This window comes from Cherax quadricarinatus, chromosome 14, assembly GCF_038502225.1.
Source record: "Cherax quadricarinatus isolate ZL_2023a chromosome 14, ASM3850222v1, whole genome shotgun sequence".
Classification (NCBI taxonomy): domain Eukaryota; kingdom Metazoa; phylum Arthropoda; class Malacostraca; order Decapoda; family Parastacidae; genus Cherax; species Cherax quadricarinatus.
This window is the reverse complement of record NC_091305.1, coordinates 20,757,051-20,780,151: the sequence shown is the minus strand read 5'-3', so window position 1 is coordinate 20,780,151 and position 23,101 is coordinate 20,757,051. Positions and strand designations below refer to the sequence as shown.

General features: G+C 40.7%; 1 protein-coding gene across 1 annotated transcript in view; it reads right to left on the bottom strand.

The window, feature by feature from the left end:
• LOC128698753 (vinculin-like) overlaps positions 1–23,101 on the bottom strand; it is a 194,596-nt gene continuing 171,495 nt past the window's right edge. The window contains exons 3-7 of the mRNA XM_070085025.1: positions 3,956–4,101; positions 3,188–3,383; positions 1,312–1,434; positions 355–442; positions 1–119 (exon numbers count right to left, since the gene is read on the bottom strand). Of these exons, the coding sequence (XP_069941126.1) occupies positions 1–119; positions 355–442; positions 1,312–1,434; positions 3,188–3,383; positions 3,956–4,101 (672 nt within the window). The remainder of the gene's footprint in view (positions 120–354; positions 443–1,311; positions 1,435–3,187; positions 3,384–3,955; positions 4,102–23,101) is intronic.

The window sequence follows — 23,101 nt, the reverse complement described above, 5'->3', positions numbered from 1 at the left end:
TTATGGAACAAGAGACCTTTGATATACAGGAGGGCCCTGTTTATACAGCAGGTTAGGTTCTGGGCTACTGCTGTAAAGTGAAGCATAGCCTTTTTTCACTTTCAAATGCACATAAAAGCCTGGTAGCATGTTTACACTATCATATATTAAATGAATAGAGCTAGGCCTAAACAATGCATATACAGTCTCCACACATTATTTACCTTAAAATATTTTCATCCTTTTTTTACACAATTTTACAGGCTAAAAGCTGTTATCCTACCTCAGCTCATTTCAAAGCCCAGCCCTATCTAAGGAATACTACCACCCCCCAGGATGCAACCCACACCAGCCTGCTAACTCCCAGGCACCTACTTGCTGCTAGGTGAACAGGGACAGCAGGTGTAAGGAAACATGCCCAGTGTTTGCACCCGTGCCCTGGATCAAGCCACGGACACTCAGTCTGAATAAATGGATGAATAAATGAAGAATGGGTATAACTGAAAATTGCTGCATTGGCGAAACGCTGTAAAGCGAAGCACTCTAAAGCGGGGCCCGCCTGTACTGTACATCAATGAAAAATCTATAGGGGAAAATCAACATAGTACTGTACCATTAAGCCTCATTATAAGAACATAAGAATTGAGGAACACTGCAGAAGGCCTACTGGCCCATGCGAGGCAGGTCCTTATCAAAACGACCTCTACCTGAAGCTACCCAAGAAATAACTCCCGTACCCAATGACACCAATCAAACCCAGCCCCTCCCACTCATATATTTGTCCAATCTCTTCTTAAAGCTACCCAAGGTCCTAGCTTCTATCACCCCACTGGGAAGACTGTTCCACGCATCTACAACTCTGTTAGAAAACCAGTATTTACCTATGTCCTTTTTAAATCTAAATTTATCCAACTTAAATCCATTATTTCTGGTTCTTACCTGGTTCGACACCCTCAGTACTTTATTAATATCTCCCTTGTTTATGCCCGTCATCCACTTATACACTTCAATGATATCTCCCCTCATTCTACGCCTCTCCAGAGAGTGGAGATTTACGGCTTTAAGTCTATCTTCATACGGGAGGTTCCTTACACAGTAAATCATTTTAGTCATTCTTCTCTGTATGTTCTCTAATGAGTCTATATCCATCCTGTAGTAAGGGGACCAAAACTGAACAGCATAATCTAAATGAGGCCTCACTAGTGATGTATAGAGCTGTAAAATAACTTTTGGACTTCTGTTACTTATACTTCTTGAGATAAATCCAAGTAATCTGTTGGCCTTGTTGCACACACTAAGGCACTGCTGTCTTGGCTTTAGATTTCTGCTCACCACAACTCCCACGTCCTTTTCACATTCTGTATGATCAAGCTCTACTTCACCTAGATTATAGCTTCGAGGGTTATTTTCATTACCAAGGGCTAGTACCTTACACTTATCGATATTGAACTTCATCTGCCATTTTTCAGACCAAGATATTATGAACTATTTGGGGCCAAGGGTGGACTGACACAAATTTCATCTGCGGCAAACCTAAAATAAATATGGTACTAAAGGACAGGAAAGTAACGGAGGGGAGAGTTTTGGTACCATACATACTTAACACTCTCTGTTGAATTCCATCCAAAACAGACATACCACCACAAAAGGAACAGGAATGTATAATCACAGCTAATGCACTGCAGCATACACAGTATGCTGAAAATACAGTATACATTTTTCTTTTCTAACTGTTGAGATACAGGCATTTTTATATAATTTTGCTCGTCCTAGTATGGCCTCAGAACTTCTCCATTTACCTCTCCAATACAGTATAGTAAAGCAATTATAAAACATTTTATAGAAAAAGCAATGAATGCTCCTACATTATTATATTCATGATAGTGAAGTGTAAAATTTGAAATTGTAAGCCAAAATGATGACATCAATATTTGAACTTTGTTAATAATAGTTGTAACTAACTACATTAATGAGAAACAAATATACTGGGAAAAATATTTAAGATTTACAAGTATTTGATTATACGTATTTTTATTTATGATAATATTTTAAGGCTGTTTTTATCAAAGTTCAGATGCTGATGGTGCCAACTTAGCATGTGGTACGTCATCTCACTCTGTTTGCCTTTCCTGCTGTTTCTGTGCTTACCTAGACTACAGCACCTGGCTAACTTTGTCTGTTCTAATCCCAGTTCTATAAGACACAATATGCATTGTATGGCATTTTGTTGAGATGTTTTGTCCACCAGGAACATTGGGGTCCTGGCATCTCACAATCTAAGCCCCTCTTAAGCCTCTCCATTCATAGTTGGTTCTCCCATTTAGTCTCTCACTTGAATCTGTCTTTGTCCAGTTTCTCACTAATCACTATATATTGATCTTTATTTCTGTTGTCTCTCAAATCTATTGTTTTATTTCCAAAAAGTTCTATAGTTGTCTGATAGATTTTTCCATTTCTAACTTTACTGTCTCATGTATTCTTTCATTCAATTTATTTTTCCCACAATCTTTCCTCCAAGGCTGTGGTCACAATGTCAGTAGCTGTGACATTTGATTTCACACCAACCCCTATCCCAGCACCTACATGAAATGAGACCACTGCTCCAGACCTGAAACATTAGAATTCTTCCTCTTATGAAGTCTCAAAGCCCTCCTGCTGAATGATATATCATATACTGCTTGTGTTAGCCACTCCCAAGAGACAAAAGTAGTATTCCACTGGCCATTTACAGTTAGGTGAAAATATGAACTCCTGTTTTACCTCTACAGTGCTAGGTGTGTTGCAGTTGCAATTGTTTGAATGGGTTTTTACTAAGGTGGCCTTTCTTTTAACATTTCCTATTCTGTTTTTAATCACTTATGGCCCCAGGATGGCTTTTCTATTGCTATAATTGTGGTACAATGCCTCACATCATTTTTCATTGCCCCACAAAAATCCACAGGTTAGTATCATCTACTTGCACTATTCAAAAAGCAGAATGCAACTCGTGTGTATATGTGTAATTCTGTTAACTGGAGACTACATCCAGTGATTATTAGAAACAACAATTTTATATATTACTATCCAGACAACAAGGATTTCAGTTTAGTTTAGATTAAAAATAAGATTAAATTATAAGCTGAAAAATATAATTTTTGAGATATACAATATATTATTGATAAATACTGAAGTAAACATTTTCTTAAATGCAAAATATCAATGGACTTACTCTTGTGAGACACGGTGAGAGATCTTTAACAAACTGAACCAAGTCTTCCATAGTTTCAATAACCTCTGCTACTGCTAGGTAGTCCAAAACTTTCTTGCATTCCCGGATAATTTTGCGAACTTCTGATTCATCAAAGCATAACAACAAAGCAGAAGTTCCTTGTAAGATGCCCCGGGCTCCTTCAATTAGCTTCTTTCTGCATACATTATGAAATCAAATCAGGCTGATTTGATGCAAGCCACTGAGATTCATGTCTTAATATTGTAAAATTATGTTTCTGACAAATATTCCTTGTTTACTAAGTTCCACTTCTTATTCATATGTTTTACTCTCCTGCTTAAAATAAACTTAATTTCATTAGTTAAAAATAAATCATGGTTTATGGTACATTCAACAGGCACAACAAGTAACGGGGCTATTATTGTACTCTCAGAATCAAACATGGTCTATATTTAACTTTACTGTCAAAAGGAACTTGTAGTACTACATTATCCAAAAATAGATACAATAAAAGGAGCATCACCATGCCTTAATTAACACTGCTATGTACGTATCTCTAATATCACAAACGTATAAGAAGTTAACTTTATGAGTACTGCACTGCATCATTTATGACATTTTACTATGATTATATACAGTACTGTATACTGACTGTGCATTCTGATAGTGTTACCAGGCAAACAAACTAACAAATTAAATTCTATAGAGTAAATCACACCCAACATAAAATTTGTCAAATGTGATAAAGTTTGATGATAATGTGTTCACCTGGCAGGTTGTGAGTATGGGTCAGCCTTCAGTAATGATGAAGCTTCTTCTAACAACTTAGCAGCACTCTCAACACGATGAAGGGCAGCAGGCATGTCTTGCTTCAGGATGGGGTCATCGCTGCTGTTGATAGTCTCTCGGCCAACCTGAAAGATGTTGCTACTGATTAATCTATATTCTTCAGATATGGATCCTGACTATCACTAACATCAACCCATACCCAAATGAAACTGCATGTCTAAACTAATTAAAATGGGGATGCAGTGTGGTACTAACACAGTTCCTGTGACTGGTATCAAGGGCTACCTCTCCCAGCCTTGACTGGGACTATGCCAGGCTGGAAGGATAGCTGATCTGGCATTTGTAACAGGATGCTGTCCAGTTTTTTGTTGAAAATGTCTATTTGTTCCAGTAATATTTCTGATATCTAAGGTAGTATTGTAGAGTCTTGAGCCATGGATGTGTTAATGGCCCCATTCAGGGCAGGAAAAATATCAGAGCTTGAGCAAATACAGAGATAATTTACAGCCTGTAAAGAGTCAATAAAGCATTTAAATTACTGGAAATGCCTTAAATATGTACTCAATAGAGCCGAGGAGAGAGAGATACATGATAATATATACCTGGAAAGTACTGGAGGGGCCTGTCCCAAATCTGCACACTGTCATTACATACTGGAGTGAGAGATATGGGAAGAAGTGCAAAATGAATTCAGTGAAAAGCAAAGGTGCAGTGGGCACAATAAGGGAACACTGTATCAACATCCATGGCCCCAGACTATTTAACATCTTACCAAAAGATATCTTCAACACTGCTGGGACAAGTGTAAAAGTCTTCAAGAGGAAAATGGACAAGTATCTTCACCAGGTGCCAGATCAACCAAGCTGTGATGGATATGAGGGGCAGTGGGCCACCAGTAGCAACAGTCTGATTGACCAGGCAACCACCAGACGAACCTGGCCCAAGGCCAGACTCCAGGAGTAGAAAGAGACTTGGAACTCGTCAAAGACAAAGGTAAGGTATATCCATGGACTCCTGTTTTTCAAAGGGCCAGAAGCTCAGAAGACAGTGCAAAATACACTAATGACAATGCATGGGTGCAATAAAATTTTTGTCCCCAGCAAAAAGTAACTAATCAGATATATAATGGCATACACAGTTTCAGATCAATAAGATTAACCTTCAGAGCATGTCTCATAAAAAGTTCCAGTCAATATTAGATCAGCACTTCTTAATAGCAGAATCAGAATGGTACTGGAGAAACATCACATCACCTCTTCTCCCTAAAAACAAATAGTTAAGAGCATTTATGTTTTTCCTAAAACCTTATGTGATTTTATCCCTAACCCTTAACTTTACATTTTTAAATATGCAGGGGTTTGAATGAACTACAGTAGTTACAATTTATGCATTAAATTTGCATACGTTTTCTTGACATACACACAAAAATTAACCCTCCAGTTTCTGACACAGATTTCCTCCCATAGTACCTCCAAGGGCTGTCAACAACTGAACCATTTAAGTAAACTACGGCACCAAGTCCTGGGAAAGACCAGAAAAACCACGGCCACAGATCTAGTGGGAGTCAAGTAAATCCATGTCGACAGGTCCAGTGAGAGCCAAGTAAATCTATGGCCACTGGTCCAGTGAGAGCCAAGTAAATCTATGGCCACTGGTCCAGTGAGAGCCAAGTAAATCCATAGCCATAATTCCAGTATATTATTATAATTATAAAAGAGAAGAAGAAAAACTTTATAAAACTGGGTTGCTTAAATGTGCGTGGATGTAGTGCGGATGACAAGAAACAGATGATTGCTGATGTTATGAATGAAAAGAAGTTGGATGTCCTGGCCCTAAGCGAAACAAAGCTGAAGGGGGTAGGAGAGTTTCAGTGGGGGGAAATAAATGGGATTAAATCTGGAGTATCTGAGAGAGTTAGAGCAAAGGAAGGAGTAGCAGTAATGTTAAATGATCAGTTATGGAAGGAGAAAAGAGAATATGAATGTGTAAATTCAAGAATTATGTGGATTAAAGTAAAGGTTGGATGCGAGAAGTGGGTCATAATAAGCGTGTATGCACCTGGAGAAGAGAGGAATGCAGAGGAGAGAGAGAGATTTTGGGAGATGTTAAGTGAATGTATAGGAGCCTTTGAACCAAGTGAGAGAGTAATTGTGGTAGGGGACTTGAATGCTAAAGTAGGAGAAACTTTTAGAGAGGGTGTGGTAGGTAAGTTTGGGGTGCCAGGTGTAAATGATAATGGGAGCCCTTTGATTGAACTTTGTATAGAAAGGGGTTTAGTTATAGGTAATACATATTTTAAGAAAAAGAGGATAAATAAGTATACACGATATGATGTAGGGCGAAATGACAGTAGTTTGTTGGATTATGTATTGGTAGATAAAAGACTGTTGAGTAGACTTCAGGATGTACATGTTTATAGAGGGGCCACAGATATATCAGATCACTTTCTAGTTGTAGCTACACTGAGAGTAAAAGGTAGATGGGATACAAGGAGAATAGAAGCATCAGGGAAGAGAGAGGTGAAGGTTTATAAACTAAAAGAGGAGGCAGTTAGGGTAAGATATAAACAGCTATTGGAGGATAGATGGGCTAATGAGAGCATAGGCAATGGGGTCGAAGAGGTATGGGGTAGGTTTAAAAATGTAGTGTTAGAGTGTTCAGCAGAAGTTTGTGGTTACAGGAAAGTGGGTGCAGGAGGGAAGAGGAGCGATTGGTGGAATGATGATGTAAAGAGAGTAGTAAGGGAGAAAAAGTTAGCATATGAGAAGTTTTTACAAAGTAGAAGTGATGCAAGGAGGGAAGAGTATATGGAGAAAAAGAGAGAAGTTAAGAGAGTGGTGAAGCAATGTAAAAAGAGAGCAAATGAGAGAGTGGGTGAGATGTTATCAACAAATTTTGTTGAAAATAAGAAAAAGTTTTGGAGTGAGATTAACAAGTTAAGAAAGCCTAGAGAACAAATGGATTTGTCAGTTAAAAATAGGAGAGGAGAGTTATTAAATGGAGAGTTAGAGGTATTGGGAAGATGGAAGGAATATTTTGAGGAATTGTTAAATGTTGATGAAGATAGGGAAGCTGTGATTTCGTGTATAGGGCAAGGAGGAATAACATCTTGTAGGAGTGAGGAAGAGCCAGTTGTGAGTGTGGGGGAAGTTCGTGAGGCAGTAGGTAAAATGAAAGGGGGTAAGGCAGCCGGGATTGATGGGATAAAGATAGAAATGTTAAAAGCAGGAGGGGATATAGTTTTGGAGTGGTTGGTGCAATTATTTAATAAATGTATGGAAGAGGGTAAGGTACCTAGGGATTGGCAGAGAGCATGCATAGTTCCTTTGTATAAAGGCAAAGGGGATAAAAGAGAGTGCAAAAATTATAGGGGGATAAGTCTGTTGAGTGTACCTGGTAAAGTGTATGGTAGAGTTATAATTGAAAGAATTAAGAGTAAGACGGAGAATAGGATAGCAGATGAACAAGGAGGCTTTAGGAAAGGTAGGGGGTGTGTGGACCAGGTGTTTACAGTGAAACATATAAGTGAACAGTATTTAGATAAGGCTAAAGAGGTCTTTGTGGCATTTATGGATTTGGAAAAGGCGTATGACAGGGTGGATAGGGGGGCAATGTGGCAGATGTTGCAAGTGTATGGTGTAGGAGGTAGGTTACTGAAAGCAGTGAAGAGTTTTTACGAGGATAGTGAGGCTCAAGTTAGAGTATGTAGGAAAGAGGGAAATTTTTTCCCAGTAAAAGTAGGCCTTAGACAAGGATGTGTGATGTCACCGTGGTTGTTTAATATATTTATAGATGGGGTTGTAAGAGAAGTAAATGCGAGGGTCTTGGCAAGAGGCGTGGAGTTAAAAGATAAAGAATCACACACAAAGTGGGAGTTGTCACAGCTGCTCTTTGCTGATGACACTGTGCTCTTGGGAGATTCTGAAGAGAAGTTGCAGAGATTGGTGGATGAATTTGGTAGGGTGTGCAAAAGAAGAAAATTAAAGGTGAATACAGGAAAGAGTAAGGTTATGAGGATAACAAAAAGATTAGGTGATGAAAGATTGAATATCAGATTGGAGGGAGAGAGTATGGAGGAGGTGAACGTATTCAGATATTTGGGAGTGGACGTGTCAGCGGATGGGTCTATGAAAGATGAGGTGAATCATAGAATTGATGAGGGAAAAAGAGTGAGTGGTGCACTTAGGAGTCTGTGGAGACAAAGAACTTTGTCCTTGGAGGCAAAGAGGGGAATGTATGAGAGTATAGTTTTACCAACGCTCTTATATGGGTGTGAAGCGTGGGTGATGAATGTTGCAGCGAGGAGAAGGCTGGAGGCAGTGGAGATGTCATGTCTGAGGGCAATGTGTGGTGTGAATATAATGCAGAGAATTCGTAGTTTGGAAGTTAGGAGGAGGTGCGGGATTACCAAAACTGTTGTCCAGAGGGCTGAGGAAGGGTTGTTGAGGTGGTTCGGACATGTAGAGAGAATGGAGCGAAACAGAATGACTTCAAGAGTGTATCAGTCTGTAGTGGAAGGAAGGCGGGGTAGGGGTCGGCCTAGGAAGGGTTGGAGGGAGGGGGTAAAGGAGGTTTTGTGTGCGAGGGGCTTGGACTTCCAGCAGGCATGCGTGAGCGTGTTTGATAGGAGTGAATGGAGACAAATGGTTTTTAATACTTGACGTGCTGTTGGAGTGTGAGCAAAGTAACATTTATGAAGGGATTCAGGGAAACCGGCAGGCCGGACTTGAGTCCTGGAGATGGGAAGTACAGTGCCTGCACTCTGAAGGAGGGGTGTTAATGTTGCAGTTTAAAAACTGTAGTGTAAAGCACCCTTCTGGCAAGACAGTGATGGAGTGAATGATGGTGAAAGTTTTTCTTTTTCGGGCCACCCTGCCTTGGTGGGAATCGGCCGGTGTGATAATAAATAAATAAAATATAATCATGGGCGAGCGCTAAACCAGTAGGATTATACAGCGCATGTGGGGGGATGGAAGGTATTCAGGCTCAATTCAGGGAACCGGAGCATAGATCCAATTCCCTAGATCAACAGCCCCTCACCAGCATCAAGGAACCTCCCTTGAGGGGATAATTCCAATAGACAACAAGTAAAATCACAGTTACACGTCCAGTGTAAAGATTAAAACCATTGTCAGAGGTCCAGTTGGAGACCAGTAAAACCAAGGCCACATTCTCTGCCTCTAGTTGTTTGTACATCATTGCTACAATTAATTCGATCACCCTTCCCTACCGTCATGCCTGTCTTTGTTGCCTTTGAATTCCCCTGCATTTAGATTCTCCAGTGCCACTAAATCCCACTCATTTTTAATCATTAGTACTGCCACAACTCTGTTTTTTTTTCTCAATGCTATGGGAAATCCTTTACAGAAAACTGTTCATTTTAACTTAAATAAGCTGTCCCCCCGCGATGACTATGTGGGTGCTTCTCGTATTCTCCCTAAATTTTCATCCTGTATTTGAAGTATCCTTATTTGTGTATTACACTGATCCTCTTATTTTTCATTGTTCCCTGTCTTGTCTTATTAGGGAGGAGAGTGGACCCCCGGTTAACGATATTTTTTCACTCCAGAAGTATGTTCAGGTGCCAGTACTGACCGAATTTGTTCCCATAAGGAATATTGTGAAGTAGATTAGTCCATTTCAGACCCCCAAACATACACGTACAAACGCACTTACATAAATACACTTACATAATTGGTCGCATTCGGAGGTGATCGTTATGCGGGGGTCCACTGTATTATTATAATTAAGCGCTAAACCTACAAGGGTCATACAGCGCTGTCGCATCAGGGAAGGGAGGTGTACTTAGGTGGGTAGTGTGGAAAATACTGTATATATTTTCCAGAAATACAGTAATTTATAGGTAAATAGATGCCCTATATTGTATTTTTAAAAGAAGTATGTTATTGAAAATGGGAAACCTGCAGCTGGGGGAGTCAGTCGCCATTTTGTTTGAATTGAATAACACGTTGTGAATAATGGGAAGAATTTTTCGTGCTCTAGAGGTTAAAATTGGGCTGACACCTCTCAAACAGGAGGCGAAATTGTTGGATGTGCATTCCTGCATAACTTGAGATATCAGGCGACTGGACAAGACAGCTCCAGGAACCTCAGATAAGTCTTATGTAGTAACCTGGCCAGTGTTATTTTCATAGATAGACAGTGAGGTTTTCTGAGTATGATACATATTAATCTCCAGTCAAAATGGTGAGTGATATTAAGATATTCTCCTGTTATGTAAATGTGTTTATATATAATCATTTTTTAATTTAATATAGTCCACAAAATTTATATATTTACCAGCATTCCTGGTGTATATATATTTCATTTATAATTAATAGGTCCTGAGCAACTTGTGGATATGACAGTGGTAGGTATCGAAGGGGGACATTTTTTGCGACCTAGGTGTCCCAAATTCCTACTTGTCTAACTGATAAATAATAATTATCTATGTTCATTTACTGTTATGTATATAATGATACATTCAGATAAATGCAATTTTCCACAGGTAGTGTGGAGTATTCCAGGGGATCATAGAAGCAGAGCTGTCTGAAAGTTATCTCTATTTTCCACTTTATTCATTTAGGAGCACACTAATCGCTGTGTAATTATCTCCCTCTCGTCTGATAAGATAAGATAAGATTTCGTTCGGATTTTTAACCCCGGAGGGTTAGCCACCCAGGATAACCCAAGAAAGTCAGTTCGTCATCGAGGACTGTCTAACTTATTTCCATTGGGGTCCTTAATCTTGTCCCCCAGGATGCGACCCACACCAGTCGACTAACACCCAGGTACCTATTTGCTGCTAGGTGAACAGGACAATAGGTGTAAGGAAACGTGTCGGAATTTCCACCCGCCGGGAATCGAACCCGGGCCCTCCGTGTGTGAAGCGGGAGCTTTAGCTCCCTCTCTCTTCTCTCCACCCCCACCTCAAGCACTATATCCTCACCGAGTTACAAATTTAAATGAAAACCAAGACGTTTATTTGTCAGTCCTAGACAATTTACCAAGTCACATTGTTAAGCCGACTTAATAATGATCCAGGACGAACCGGAACATCACCCAGTGTCTATTCCTAATAGGAAGCTTAGTGAAATGGTACGAAATGCACACCCCCACACACACGCTGAGAGGTCTCTCACTGTATTTATGCTGACAGTTTACTTTAATCCGTTCTAGGGATTAAAAATTCTTGACTGGCGATGAACAGGTTACATACAACCTCAATGGTCCTCGTTTAGTTAATAGGCCTTAAATCCAATTAACCCACCAACCGACTGTGAGATCAAAGTATTAGTTAATGGCTACTCGTAAATGTGTACAGGGTTTCCCATGAACACTGAAAGAACACTTAATATATGCTCAACTATCGAGTAAGAAGGTCATCTCTTCAGATCTTCACTATAACTAAGAAGTGCAAAGTTATAATCCTAGGAACTCGGACATAAGTTCAACGCTCACTTTTTATTCCACTGCAGAAACTACTATGGCGAACACAGAAGTAACTCCCATGGCATAGGAATTCCCATATTTCGCCTTGGACTTACATCTGTAAGTCAGTGGTGGTGAACTGACTTACTCTTTCCGCAGGCGCTTGAACCAATGCCTTATTAAGGCTCTCGAACCAAGGCCTTATTAAAGACAGGGGTGGCCAAATTGAAAGGCATTACGACACCTGCTTACAACCGAACAAGTGGATTCGATCTGAGTTACAGATAAAAAGGCACTGATATTAAGAACGGCATTATAACAGAAGGCAGTGATATTGTGTGAATGATGTGTTCGGGATTACAAAAGGGAGTAATGGACGTGGTAGTGGAGTGTGTGTCTGAATGATGTGTCAGGCATTTAAGAAGAGGTAATGGAGGCGGCGGCAGTGGAGGTTGAGAGTGTGAGTGATGGATCAGTAAACATGTAACTTAAAAGCTGGAGGTGTTAATGTGAGTATTAGCGGGTGAGACGTGATCTCACCAGCCTCCCAGAGATTACTGATACCACCACTACCCACTTGATTCCTTTATCATCACTACCATCCAAGAGTAAAGTGAGAGGAATTATAAACACTTCCTGATGCACGGCAATTAGATTTTATCGCCGAAGGGTCTAGTTTACTGTCCACTCTTCCCTTCCTGTGAACGGTAGAACAGTAAATGCTCTAATGTCAGTGTGGTTAGTATGTGTAGTTCTGGAGACAGCATGGTTGTCGACACTACTTGTTACATATATGAACATTGTTGTCTACACCACTTGCTACAAACGTGACATCGTTACACAAATAACCCGCACATAAAAGAGAGAAGCTTACGACGACGTTTCGGTCCGACTTGGACCATTGACATCGTTACACATATAACCCGCACATAAAAGAGAGCAGCTTACGACGACGTTTCGGTCCGACTTGGACCACTGACAAAGTCGTTGTCTACACTACCTGCTACACACATAAGAACATAAGAACGAAGGAACACTGCAGAAGGCCTACTGGCCCATGCGAGGCAGGTCCAAGTCTCCTACCGGCTTAAGCCAATGCACCCAACCTAGTCAGGTCAGGTCACATTGACTTAAGGGAGGAACACGGCAACCGACCTGTTAGCACAAGCTATCAGGTCTAACTCACACCCACCCACATCTACTCATGTATTTATCCAACCTATTTTTAAAGCTACACAACGTTCTGGCCTCTATAACGGTACTTGGGAGTTTGTTCCACTCATCCACAACTCTATTACCAAACCAGTACTTTCCTATATCCTTCCTGAATCTGAATTTTTCCAACTTAAAACCATTGCTGCGAGTCCTATCTAGGCTAGATATTTTCAGCACACTATTTACATCCCCTTTATTTATTCCTGTCTTCCATTTATACACCTCAATCATATCCCCCCTAATTCTACGTCTTTCTAGAGAGTGCAGTTTCAGGGCCCTTAGTCTATCCTCATAGGGAAGGTTTCTGATACATGGGATCATCTTTGTCATCCTCCTTTGTACATTTTCCAGAGAATTTATATCCATTCTGTAATACGGTGACCAAAACTGTGCAGCATAATCTAAATGAGGCCTAACCAAGGATGTATAGAGTTGAAGAACAACCTGAGGACTCCTATTATTTATGCTTCTTGATATGAAGCCAAGGATTCTATTAGCTTTATTGCGAACACTTATGCACTGTTGTCTTGGTTTCAGATTACTGCTAACCAGAACTCCTAAATCTTTTTCGCAATCCGTAATATTAATATCTACATTATTTAGTTTATATGTGGCATGGTTATTGTCCTGTCCAACATTTAGAACTTTGCATTTGTCTATATTAAACTGCATCTGCCACTTCTCCGACCACTGCATCAGTCTATTCAAATCTTCCTGGAGTGCTCGAATGTCCTCGTCAGAATGAATTCGACGGCCTATTTTGGTGTCATCGGCAAACTTGCCGATGTCGCTCTTTATGCCCTCATCTATGTCGTTTATGTAGATTGTGAACAGCAGGGGGCCCAACACTGACCCCTGTGGAACACCGCTCGTGACGCTTCCCCACTCTGATTTCTCCCCATTTATGCAAACTCTCTGCTGCCTATTTGTCAACCATGCCTCTATCCAGGAAAAAATTTCTCCTCCTATTCCATGTGCTTTAATTTTCCTCAATAGTCTCTGATGTGGGACCCTGTCAAAAGCCTTACTGAAGTCCATATACACAATATCATATTCATTACCACGATCTACCTCCTCAAATACCTTAGTGAAAAAAGTTAATAAATTCGTAAGGCAGGAACGCCCCTTTGTAAAACCATGCTGAGATTCGTTGATTAATTTATGCTTTTCAAGATGGCTACGAACTGCCTCGGCAATTATTGATTCCATAAATTTTCCCACTATGGAGGTTAGGCTTATTGGTCTATAGTTCGAAGCTAAGGACCTGTCACCTGTTTTGAAAATAGGTATCACATTTGCCATTTTCCACTTATCTGGCACCATGCCAGTTTGTAATGATATGTTGAAAAGATTAGCCAAAGGTGTGCTAAGCTCCTCTTTACATTCCTTTAGAACCCTTGCATACAGTTCATCAGGGCCTGGGGATTTGTTAGGTTTTAATTTATCTATTTGCCTAAGGACGTTGTTTACAGTACGTGCTTTAATCGTGTACACAAGTGTCTACACTCCTTACTCGTGAACACACCTGTCTACGCTACTTGAAACGTACGTGAACATCGTTGTCTACACTTGCTACACAAGTGAACATCGTTGTTTACACCATTATCTTACTCGTATCTACTTGCTACACCTGGACTACTATTCTCAGGAGCCACAGAACAGTTTAGTAACTACACAACTTGGGTTATACTTATAAGAACATAAGAAAAAACACTACAGCAGGCCTACAGACCCATAACTATGCAGGGCCTTACCAAATCCAAACTAACCAAGTACCTGGCGCCAGCATGGAGCCCTCAACTGATCAAGCATGTGAAGAAAATTGAATAAGATTCAAAGGTTCACCACGAGGTTGATAACAGAATCGAAGATGAATGGATTACGAGGCGAGAACCGGTGTGAATATGATTATGTCAAAATGCTCAGGTGAGTAGATGAGTGTATCGAGACAGACTGTCAGAGAGGGAACCGGGAAACGTACATCGAGTAACATGGTCAGTAGATTGCAAGAAGTTACTCTTATACTTAAGGTTAGACTACAAGTATCTCGGACAGTACGGGTTGTATAGTACGTAGAGAAAGGACCATATACTGGAGCACTACAGCTTGAGTGTCCAAACATCCAACCTTTCAGAGACACCGCCATGTAAACCCTACAGGATAAGGCAAAATACTTCATTGTTAATGGTAAGATATCTGAAATCTCGAGACTATCCACATTTGCCTTCGACTAGATGAATGAATTGTGATTGAAGAGGTTGAAATCCAATAATGACATGTTTTTGTGACAATAGGATGCTTAAATATTTTAGAGATTATATTTCTGCATTGCACTGTACACATTAACTAAAAGAAGAAACAGTATATTTTTTGTGATGTAATTATACCCAGTGGGATCTAGTAAAGATCTACGGTGGCCTCTGTAATCTTTTTTTTTTTTTTTGCGCTACTGTTCACAGTGAGCATGGGGTGCACAATAAACCAGTCGCTGAGGTAGCTCACCCAACTAACGCTGCGAAGTGACAGGTGTAGGAAGGGAAACACCATGCCCGAGTTAACCTGTCCTAAATCCTGAGTTGACTTTTTACATATTGTTTTCGGCAAATTTCTTGATTTATGTTATTTAGGTCAGGGTAGACTATCATCTATTACCAAAAATTAACTAATTATAACGTAACGTCAATAAATGCTACATGGAAGGAGTGAAGCTTTTTTAACCACAGCTTCTTCAGTCGAAGAAGCCGTGGCTAAACTGGAAGATCATAAAGTACAAGAGGGCAGAGGTATGGATACGTGTGTGGGAAACAACGGGTTACAGAACCTACAGTACTAGGGTCGGAGAATGAGAAAATTACCAAGATATGCTAGGAAAAATATTCGGTAAACAGAATAGCTCACAAAACAGACGTTGGTTAAAACAAGGAAACTTGTCTACAAACACAGAAAGGCATCAAGGCAAAAATCTTGCCGAGTATCTACTATACTCGGTCGAAGCGCAACAAACTGACTAGACAAACTAAAACTAAGTGGAGGAAACAGATATTGCAATCTGGTTCAATCTGAAAAACAGGAATATGCTGCTGAATGCCGTATACAGGGATATGAATTACTCCACACTAAAAAAATCAACAAAAAAATCGGGATGAATTGCTAAGTATGTTAGGAAAAAATTAAATTGTTACATCAGAAACAATATAAATTTAGGAGGAGGGAACAGGCACATAGTCTGGCCGCAGTTTGTCAGAGAACATAGAAGGCTATCTTGGGTATGATCTACGGACTCCCAAATCTAGATATGAATGACGACGGTAAACTTCTGTTACGAAATTGCTAAGGCATCTTAGATATGAATTGTATCTTTAATTAATGGGAGATTTTAACTTTAGTCAAACTGACTAGGGCAATTTAACATGAAATCTAGAGTCTAGCGAATTTTTAGAAATAGTCTTGGACTGATTTTTAAAACAGTTTGTCAGAACAAGCTAGAGGAAATACCTGCTTTGACTCTGATGACAGCTATATTGAAGCTGAACATTAAAATGGTATAAAATACCGACAGATTGTTAGGTAAGACACATATGCAACAGTTAGGTATCTTTATTTCGAAACGTTTCGCCTACACAGTAGGCTTCTTCAGTCGAGTACAGAAAAGTTGATAGAAGCAGAAGAGACTTGAAATAAAGATACCTAACTGTTGCATATGTGTCTTACCTAACAATCTGTCGGTATTTTATACCATTTTAATGTTCAATCTGTCAGACACTGCAACACAAGGGTATCTTGGTACAGACCTGAAATCAACTTCGACTACCTCTACTAGTGAGAACGACTGGATTTGAGAGGGACCTGACCTCCCAACATCTGCGTTCTACTAGTGCCCTACGTCTCACCTCCTGGCGCTATATAAGGCTCCATCCTGTCACTTCAACTCCATATTGTTTCAGACTATAGAACAATGCTCTTCTCCAGACTGAGGGACTGACCACCTCAAAACTTTAAGGGTGATGGACTGATTACATCGTCTTCAAGTCTCTTCTGCTTCTATCAACTTTTCTGTACTCGACTGAAGAAGCCTACTGTGTAGGCGAAACGTTTCGAAATAAAGATACCTAACTGTTGCATATGTGTCTTACCTATATTGAAGCTAAAGAAGAGCTTGGAGAAAGCAATCATAAATCAGTTTAAAGTATCTCATGGAATTACCTAAACACTGTAGTGTTCTTTTCTCGAAATAATGGAGGGATTTAGATGCCCTCGTATGTTGTAAGAGTAGATTAGCCGTTTTTTTTTAAAGATCTTTTCACTTCTATGTATTTTGTTGTAACTGTTAATTTTTTTATGATGTTTTAAAAGTTCAAACAGTCATTATTCCTACTTACGAGCGATTATGAACTAACGGGAAACACACTGTCCTACGCCTAGAACTACTTGGAGGGTACTCCGGGAATCAACGCCCCCGTGGCCAGGTCCATGACCAGGCCTTCAAGTGGATCAGGGCCTGATCAACGAGGCTGTTACTGTTGGCCGCACTCAGTCCAACATACGAACCACACCCCGGCTGATCCGGCACAGACTTTAGGTACCTGTCCAGTTCCCTCTTGAAGACAACCAGGGGTCTATTAGTAATTCGCTTCATGGCTGGTGGGAGACTGCTGAACAGTCTTGGGCCCTGGACACTTACTGCGTTTTCTCTTAGTGTACCAGTGGCGCCCCTACTTTCCACTGAGAGTATGTTGCACCGCCTGCCAAGTCTTTTGCTTTCGTATGGAGTGATTTCTGTGTGCATATTAGGGACCTGTCCCTCCAGAATCTTCTAGGTATAGATTATGATATATCTCTCTCGCCTGCGCTCCAGTGAGTACAAGTCAGGTGCTTCCAGGCGTTCCCAGTAGCTAAGGTGTTTGATGGAACTTATACGTGCAGTAAAGGTTCTCTGTACATTCTCAAGATCTGCAATTTCATCTGCCTTGAATGGGGATGTTAATGCACAGCAGTATTCCAGCCTATAGAGAACAAGTGATTTAAACAGGATCATCATTGGCTTAGCATCTCTTGTCATGAATGTTCCCATTATCCATCCTATCAGTTTCCTCGCAGATGTGATAGTGACACTGTTATGGTCCTTGAAGGTGAGGTCTTCGGACATTACTACACCCAGATCCTTCACATTACTTTTCCGCTCTATTGTGTGATTAGAATTTGTAGTATACTCAGTCCTAGCTATTATTTCCTCCAGTTTTCCATAACGGAGTAGTTGGAATTTGTCTTCATTGAACATCATATTGTTCTCTGTTGTCAACTGGAAAACTTGGTTTATATCTTCTTGGAGCTTTGCCGTGTCCTCAATGGATGACACTCTCATGCAGATCCTAGTATCGTCTGCAAAGCATGATACAGTGCTATGGTTTACATTTCTGTCTATGATATGAGAATGAGGAACAGGATAGGGACGAGTACTGTGCCTTGTGGGGCAGAGCTTTTCACAATGGCAGCTACCGATTTAACTCTGTTTACCACTACTCTTTGTGTTTGATTGCTTAGAAAGTTGAAGATCCATCTGCCTACTTTGCCAGTTATCTCTTTAGCACGCATTTTGTGTGCTATTACACCATGATCTAACTTGTCAAAGGCTTTTGCAAAATACGTGTATACTACATCTGCATTCTGTTTTTCAGTGCAACTAAGACCATATCATAGTGGTCCAGTAGTTGCGAGAGGCAGGAGCGACCTGCTCTGAAACCATGTTGCCCTGGATTGTGCAATTTTTGGGAGTCCAAGTGGTCTGCAATCCTGCTTCTTAGAACTCTTTCAAAGATTTTTATGATATGGGACGTTAAAGCTATTGGTCTATAGTTCTTAGCTACTGCTTTGCTGCCACCTTTATGGAGTGGGGCTATATCCGTTGTTTTTAGTGACTAGAATCTCACCTGTGTCTAAGCTTCTTCTCCATAACATACTTTGCGTCTAAACTTCTCACTGCTCTTGAGAAGGAGTTAGGATTTTCTGATTGGTTACTTGAGAATGGCGAGGAGTTCCTTCATCTACTTAACCTTACATAACACAGCTCCTGCACGATGGCTGGCTTCAGGACAATTACAAAGTCACCAAAAAATAAGACTATTAATAAATACAAGAATGCTATTTAATAGTGCCAATAAAGTCAAGGTCCCAAATTTTCGAGCTGCCTACTGAGTAGCGTAGACTAAGGTAACCTGACGAGGGATTATGATGAGGGAGGCCAGATAGACAGTGGCGATGGATACCTGAATGTTAATTCTGGCTGTCAACGTCCCCGTGCCTCGATCCCAGAGAAGGCCTCCTGTATTCCTAATACAGAAATATAATCAAATATAAAAGACCCCTAGAGATGGTCAATTTAAAAAGGACATTTACAGGTGAATCAATGGAGGAGAATGTCACCTTACTAACCAATATATTCAGTTTTAGAGAGAGGTCAATGAAGGAATAGGGAAAGCCAAAAAAGAATATGAAATCTGGGTTGCGAAGGAATCAAAGATAAACCTAAAGGATTTCTTTCAGGTATATTATGGACAAAAGCTAGGCCTACTCGAGTGTGGCTCAGGTCTGCTTACTGTTAGTGACAAAGAAATGTGTACCATTTTTAATGCTCATTTTGCAATCATTATACATGCAAGTCAGGACGAGAACAAATTATGGTAGAGTAAATTCACTGATGACAGGGTATGAACCTCTTTTTTTTCAACCTTTGATATACCTTTGATGGTTTCTAGAGTTTTCCTACTCCCACAGCCTAGCCCGAGGCCAGATTTTGTCTGGTCAACCAGGCTGTTGCTGCTAGTGGTCTTCTGGTCCACATATCTATCACAGCCTGGTTGATCTGACACTAGGCAGAGGTATTTGTACACTGTTCCTACAGTGTTTCTGTTGTCTTCTGATAGGATGTTAAAGAGTACGGGCCCACGGATGTTAATACAATATTATCTTATTGTGCCCATGCGGCCTGCAAAGAGTATGTTACACTTTATTTGGCATATGTACACACTCCCACATAGGCTGCCTCCCAACCAGCGAACCGGGTGTTAAGGGTTTAACGATCTTTTGGAGCCCCATCGTTAAATCAGTACCTGGGTTCATTAACCAATCATAGACGAGCCTACCAAGTGCTGAGACGATGTGGTGTCACTCGTGGTCAACATTTGCCAGACTCGCCTCTAGCTGGTTGAAGCATGGTTCTCTCTCTCTCTCTCTCTCTCTCTCTCTCTCTCTCTCTCTCTCTCTCTCTCTCTCTCTCTCTCTCTCTCTCTCTCTCTCTCTCTCAGGCTGCTGTCTTTGCCTCTATCACCGTGTGGTACACTTATACTCCATTCTTGTACATAGTGTACATAATATAATTGGTGAGGAAAAATGCAAGTTAAATACTACTGCTGTGCTTATTTTCGCTCCAAACCCATTACGACCAGGTCAACAGGCCAATCACTACCCATATTATGAAGGAGCCTGAGCGGAGATCTGCGATTAACAGCTCCTGTAGGGGGAGATACCTCAGTTTGGTTTAGCTCTGTACGAATGTCACGAAACTGCGCAGCAGTAAAAGTTCGTTGATGCTCAATACCAATAGAACAAGCAATTCACCAACAACGCTGTAGAGAAAGTTTGGGCAGATTTAGTAGAGTGAATTCAGACACTAATCGCCTGACTCGTGTAGGTGGCACTAACCCCAACTTAACACGCTGTTTGTAATACACGCAACAAGCAGCAATGCACAGTACGACTGCGGGATACATACACACACAATAGCAAAGCTGACACACAATAGCGAAGGCGACTGCAAGGGTGACACACACAATAACGGAAGCGATGGCAAAGCTGACACGCAATGCCGAGCGATAGCAAGGCTATCTAAACGATACTAAGACTTGCTCCAGCTCCCGGACAGGGCTTCCCTGCTCTTCATCGTGTTGATTTTATATTTTCTCTCATATCTCTCGCTCCCTGTTATGGCGGTGTGCAAATTTGGGACTGTAACCACTCAAACATGGCACGATGCCAACACCTCTGCTCTAACCCTGTAAAATGTCATTGATCAGGGCTACCTGGAGGTTATCTCGAGGCGATTTCCGGGGTCACCACCCCCGCGGCCCGGTTCCAAACAAGCCATCCGGTTACTAACCTAATCAACTAGGATGTTGGTGCAAGCTGCACACAGCCCAACTTAAGCACCACATTCCAGAAACTATCACACAAAATAGTTTAATTATTTTTTAATGATAACCATATAAAATATGCTAATGTGATATCCAGGTTCAGAACGTGATAAAGACATCCACATATAAGAACCACAACCTGTCTTTGTAATACTCACTTGTGCTTTATAGTAATCTGTTTACATTAATGTTTTATCACTGATTTCATCATTGCTTAGTTAATCTTAAGTTAATTTTAAGCCAGCCCGTAATGCTATGCATAGTATAAGTGGCTTTGGCATACTGCTCTTATCTGTATTTTTTTGTACCTCTGTATGTGTGCTCAAATTGGAAATAAATAAAAAAAAATAATTATTTATTTAGCAAAATTGGACACATGGGCAATGTGCTGCTGCCCTATTCATCAGACACCGCACTAAGTACGCAGCATCGGGCATCCCTGGTGGAGGGGCAAGTGTCTGAGGTGGACAAGTGTCTGAGCAAGTAAGAACATGGCAACACTGTGAAGACCAGTAACATTTATTTACTCGGTGACCTGCCAGCAATCACCCAACCCCTTTTGACGCAGGAGAAGCAGCTGTAGCTCATGCCTGCCACACCCTCAACAGTAAGATCAAACTAATTAACACATCCGCCACTGAGATTGCGCTGTGAAGATTTTCAGTGGAAACGGAGGAAGATTTTCAGTGGAAACGGAGATTACACAGCTGAGCAGAGAAATAATAAACATTGTTGGGGAGGCGGAGACACTTTTAAGACAGGAGAGCAGAGAGAAATCAGGGTGTGGAGGGATGAGGTCTCTCCAGGGCTATAAATTATGGTGCTCGATTGGAGAAATACGCGTGGTAGAAAGGAGCGAGTACTAAGCAATAAGATTTCCCTCTCTATAACTCACCTTGTCATACCTTATCCTTTTTTAATTTGTAATATTCAAAGTACGAGCATTAAGTAACCCATTTTAGTCATTGTAATATTTCCCTTTGTGTATTTGCTCTTTTTATTTTAGTAAATGCCAAGGTCTCTGTCTGGTTTATAATCCCTCCTCCTGGCATATGCCCAATATGATATTACTGTGTATATAGACACTTGTACCAATCATACTCATTAGTGGGTAAATGGTAATTTACGGAAGTGTCAAGAGATTTGCCCATTTTCCCTGGGTAAGAAAATTAAGTACTTCTTAAGTGGTGGTGAACTAAATGTAATCTGTTAGTTTGGAACCAACCAGTCTATTACTTAAAAAGAGGGGGCTAACATTTACTAAGGGATTAAGAGGCTTGCCCACAACATTTAGCAAATAATGGTGGTGCCTAAATGTAGGGAAAGCCTTCAAACCCCTCTCCACTCCCTCATTATAACAATATCTCTGGAGGACATTTTGAGTCAATGCAGTAACTATCAACCATGTGCAACTTTTTGGCATTCCAAATATGATAACAGTGCTTGCTAAATATTCTAAATGTAGTTCAACAGGTATAGTGAATGGTGGGAAAAATCATCATGGGAACCAGAAGGGTGGGGTTGGCTCCGCCTCCACATAATGACATTCTGCAGTGATGGGGGAGCAATGTTTACACAAGGGTTGCATCGCCTCGGTCCCCGCGGAGATACAAAACGATGCATAACCACCACCAGCTTAATGCGTTACTCTGTACACTTTATTACTTCCCTCTACCTTTAACCATCTGGTTCACACTACATAACTGCATACACCAATGTGATAATGGGATATAATGTGTTGTTGAAGCTAAACCATGGTATTATCTATGGCCTTCAAGGTGAGTCAAGTGAAGTTCGATGACAATTGTGTAATTGTGTCATCGAACTTCGCTTGCAAAGGATCGATTCGTATATTCCTTCCCTTGCCTCTTAACTCTTATCGACCGATTTCGCCTATTTCTGGCCTTCTAGACCCGAATTCTTCCTATCACATTAAGACTGAAAAAGTACTTCTAGCGTCTCATGACTCATCGTCTTTAGTTGCCATCCATGTCCACTGGCTCCTGCTCCTCACGTTTCAAACAGCCTTTCCTTGTTACACTATCTAATCCCCTGGGTATTTTGTATGTCATTATCATGTCATCACTCGGTCCCCATCTCTAGTGTTGCCAGTCTGAGTTCCTTAGGTGGCTCCACGTACTCCATTACCTCAGTTCAGGCACCAAACTCATTTCGCTACAAAATCCTGGGATCTTCTCTAGTTTCTTTATAGGAGTGATCAGGTGCAGGATCCATGTTGTGCCAAACATGCGCTGTGCATGTCCTAACTGAATCTCTGGTTACCTAGTCTGCC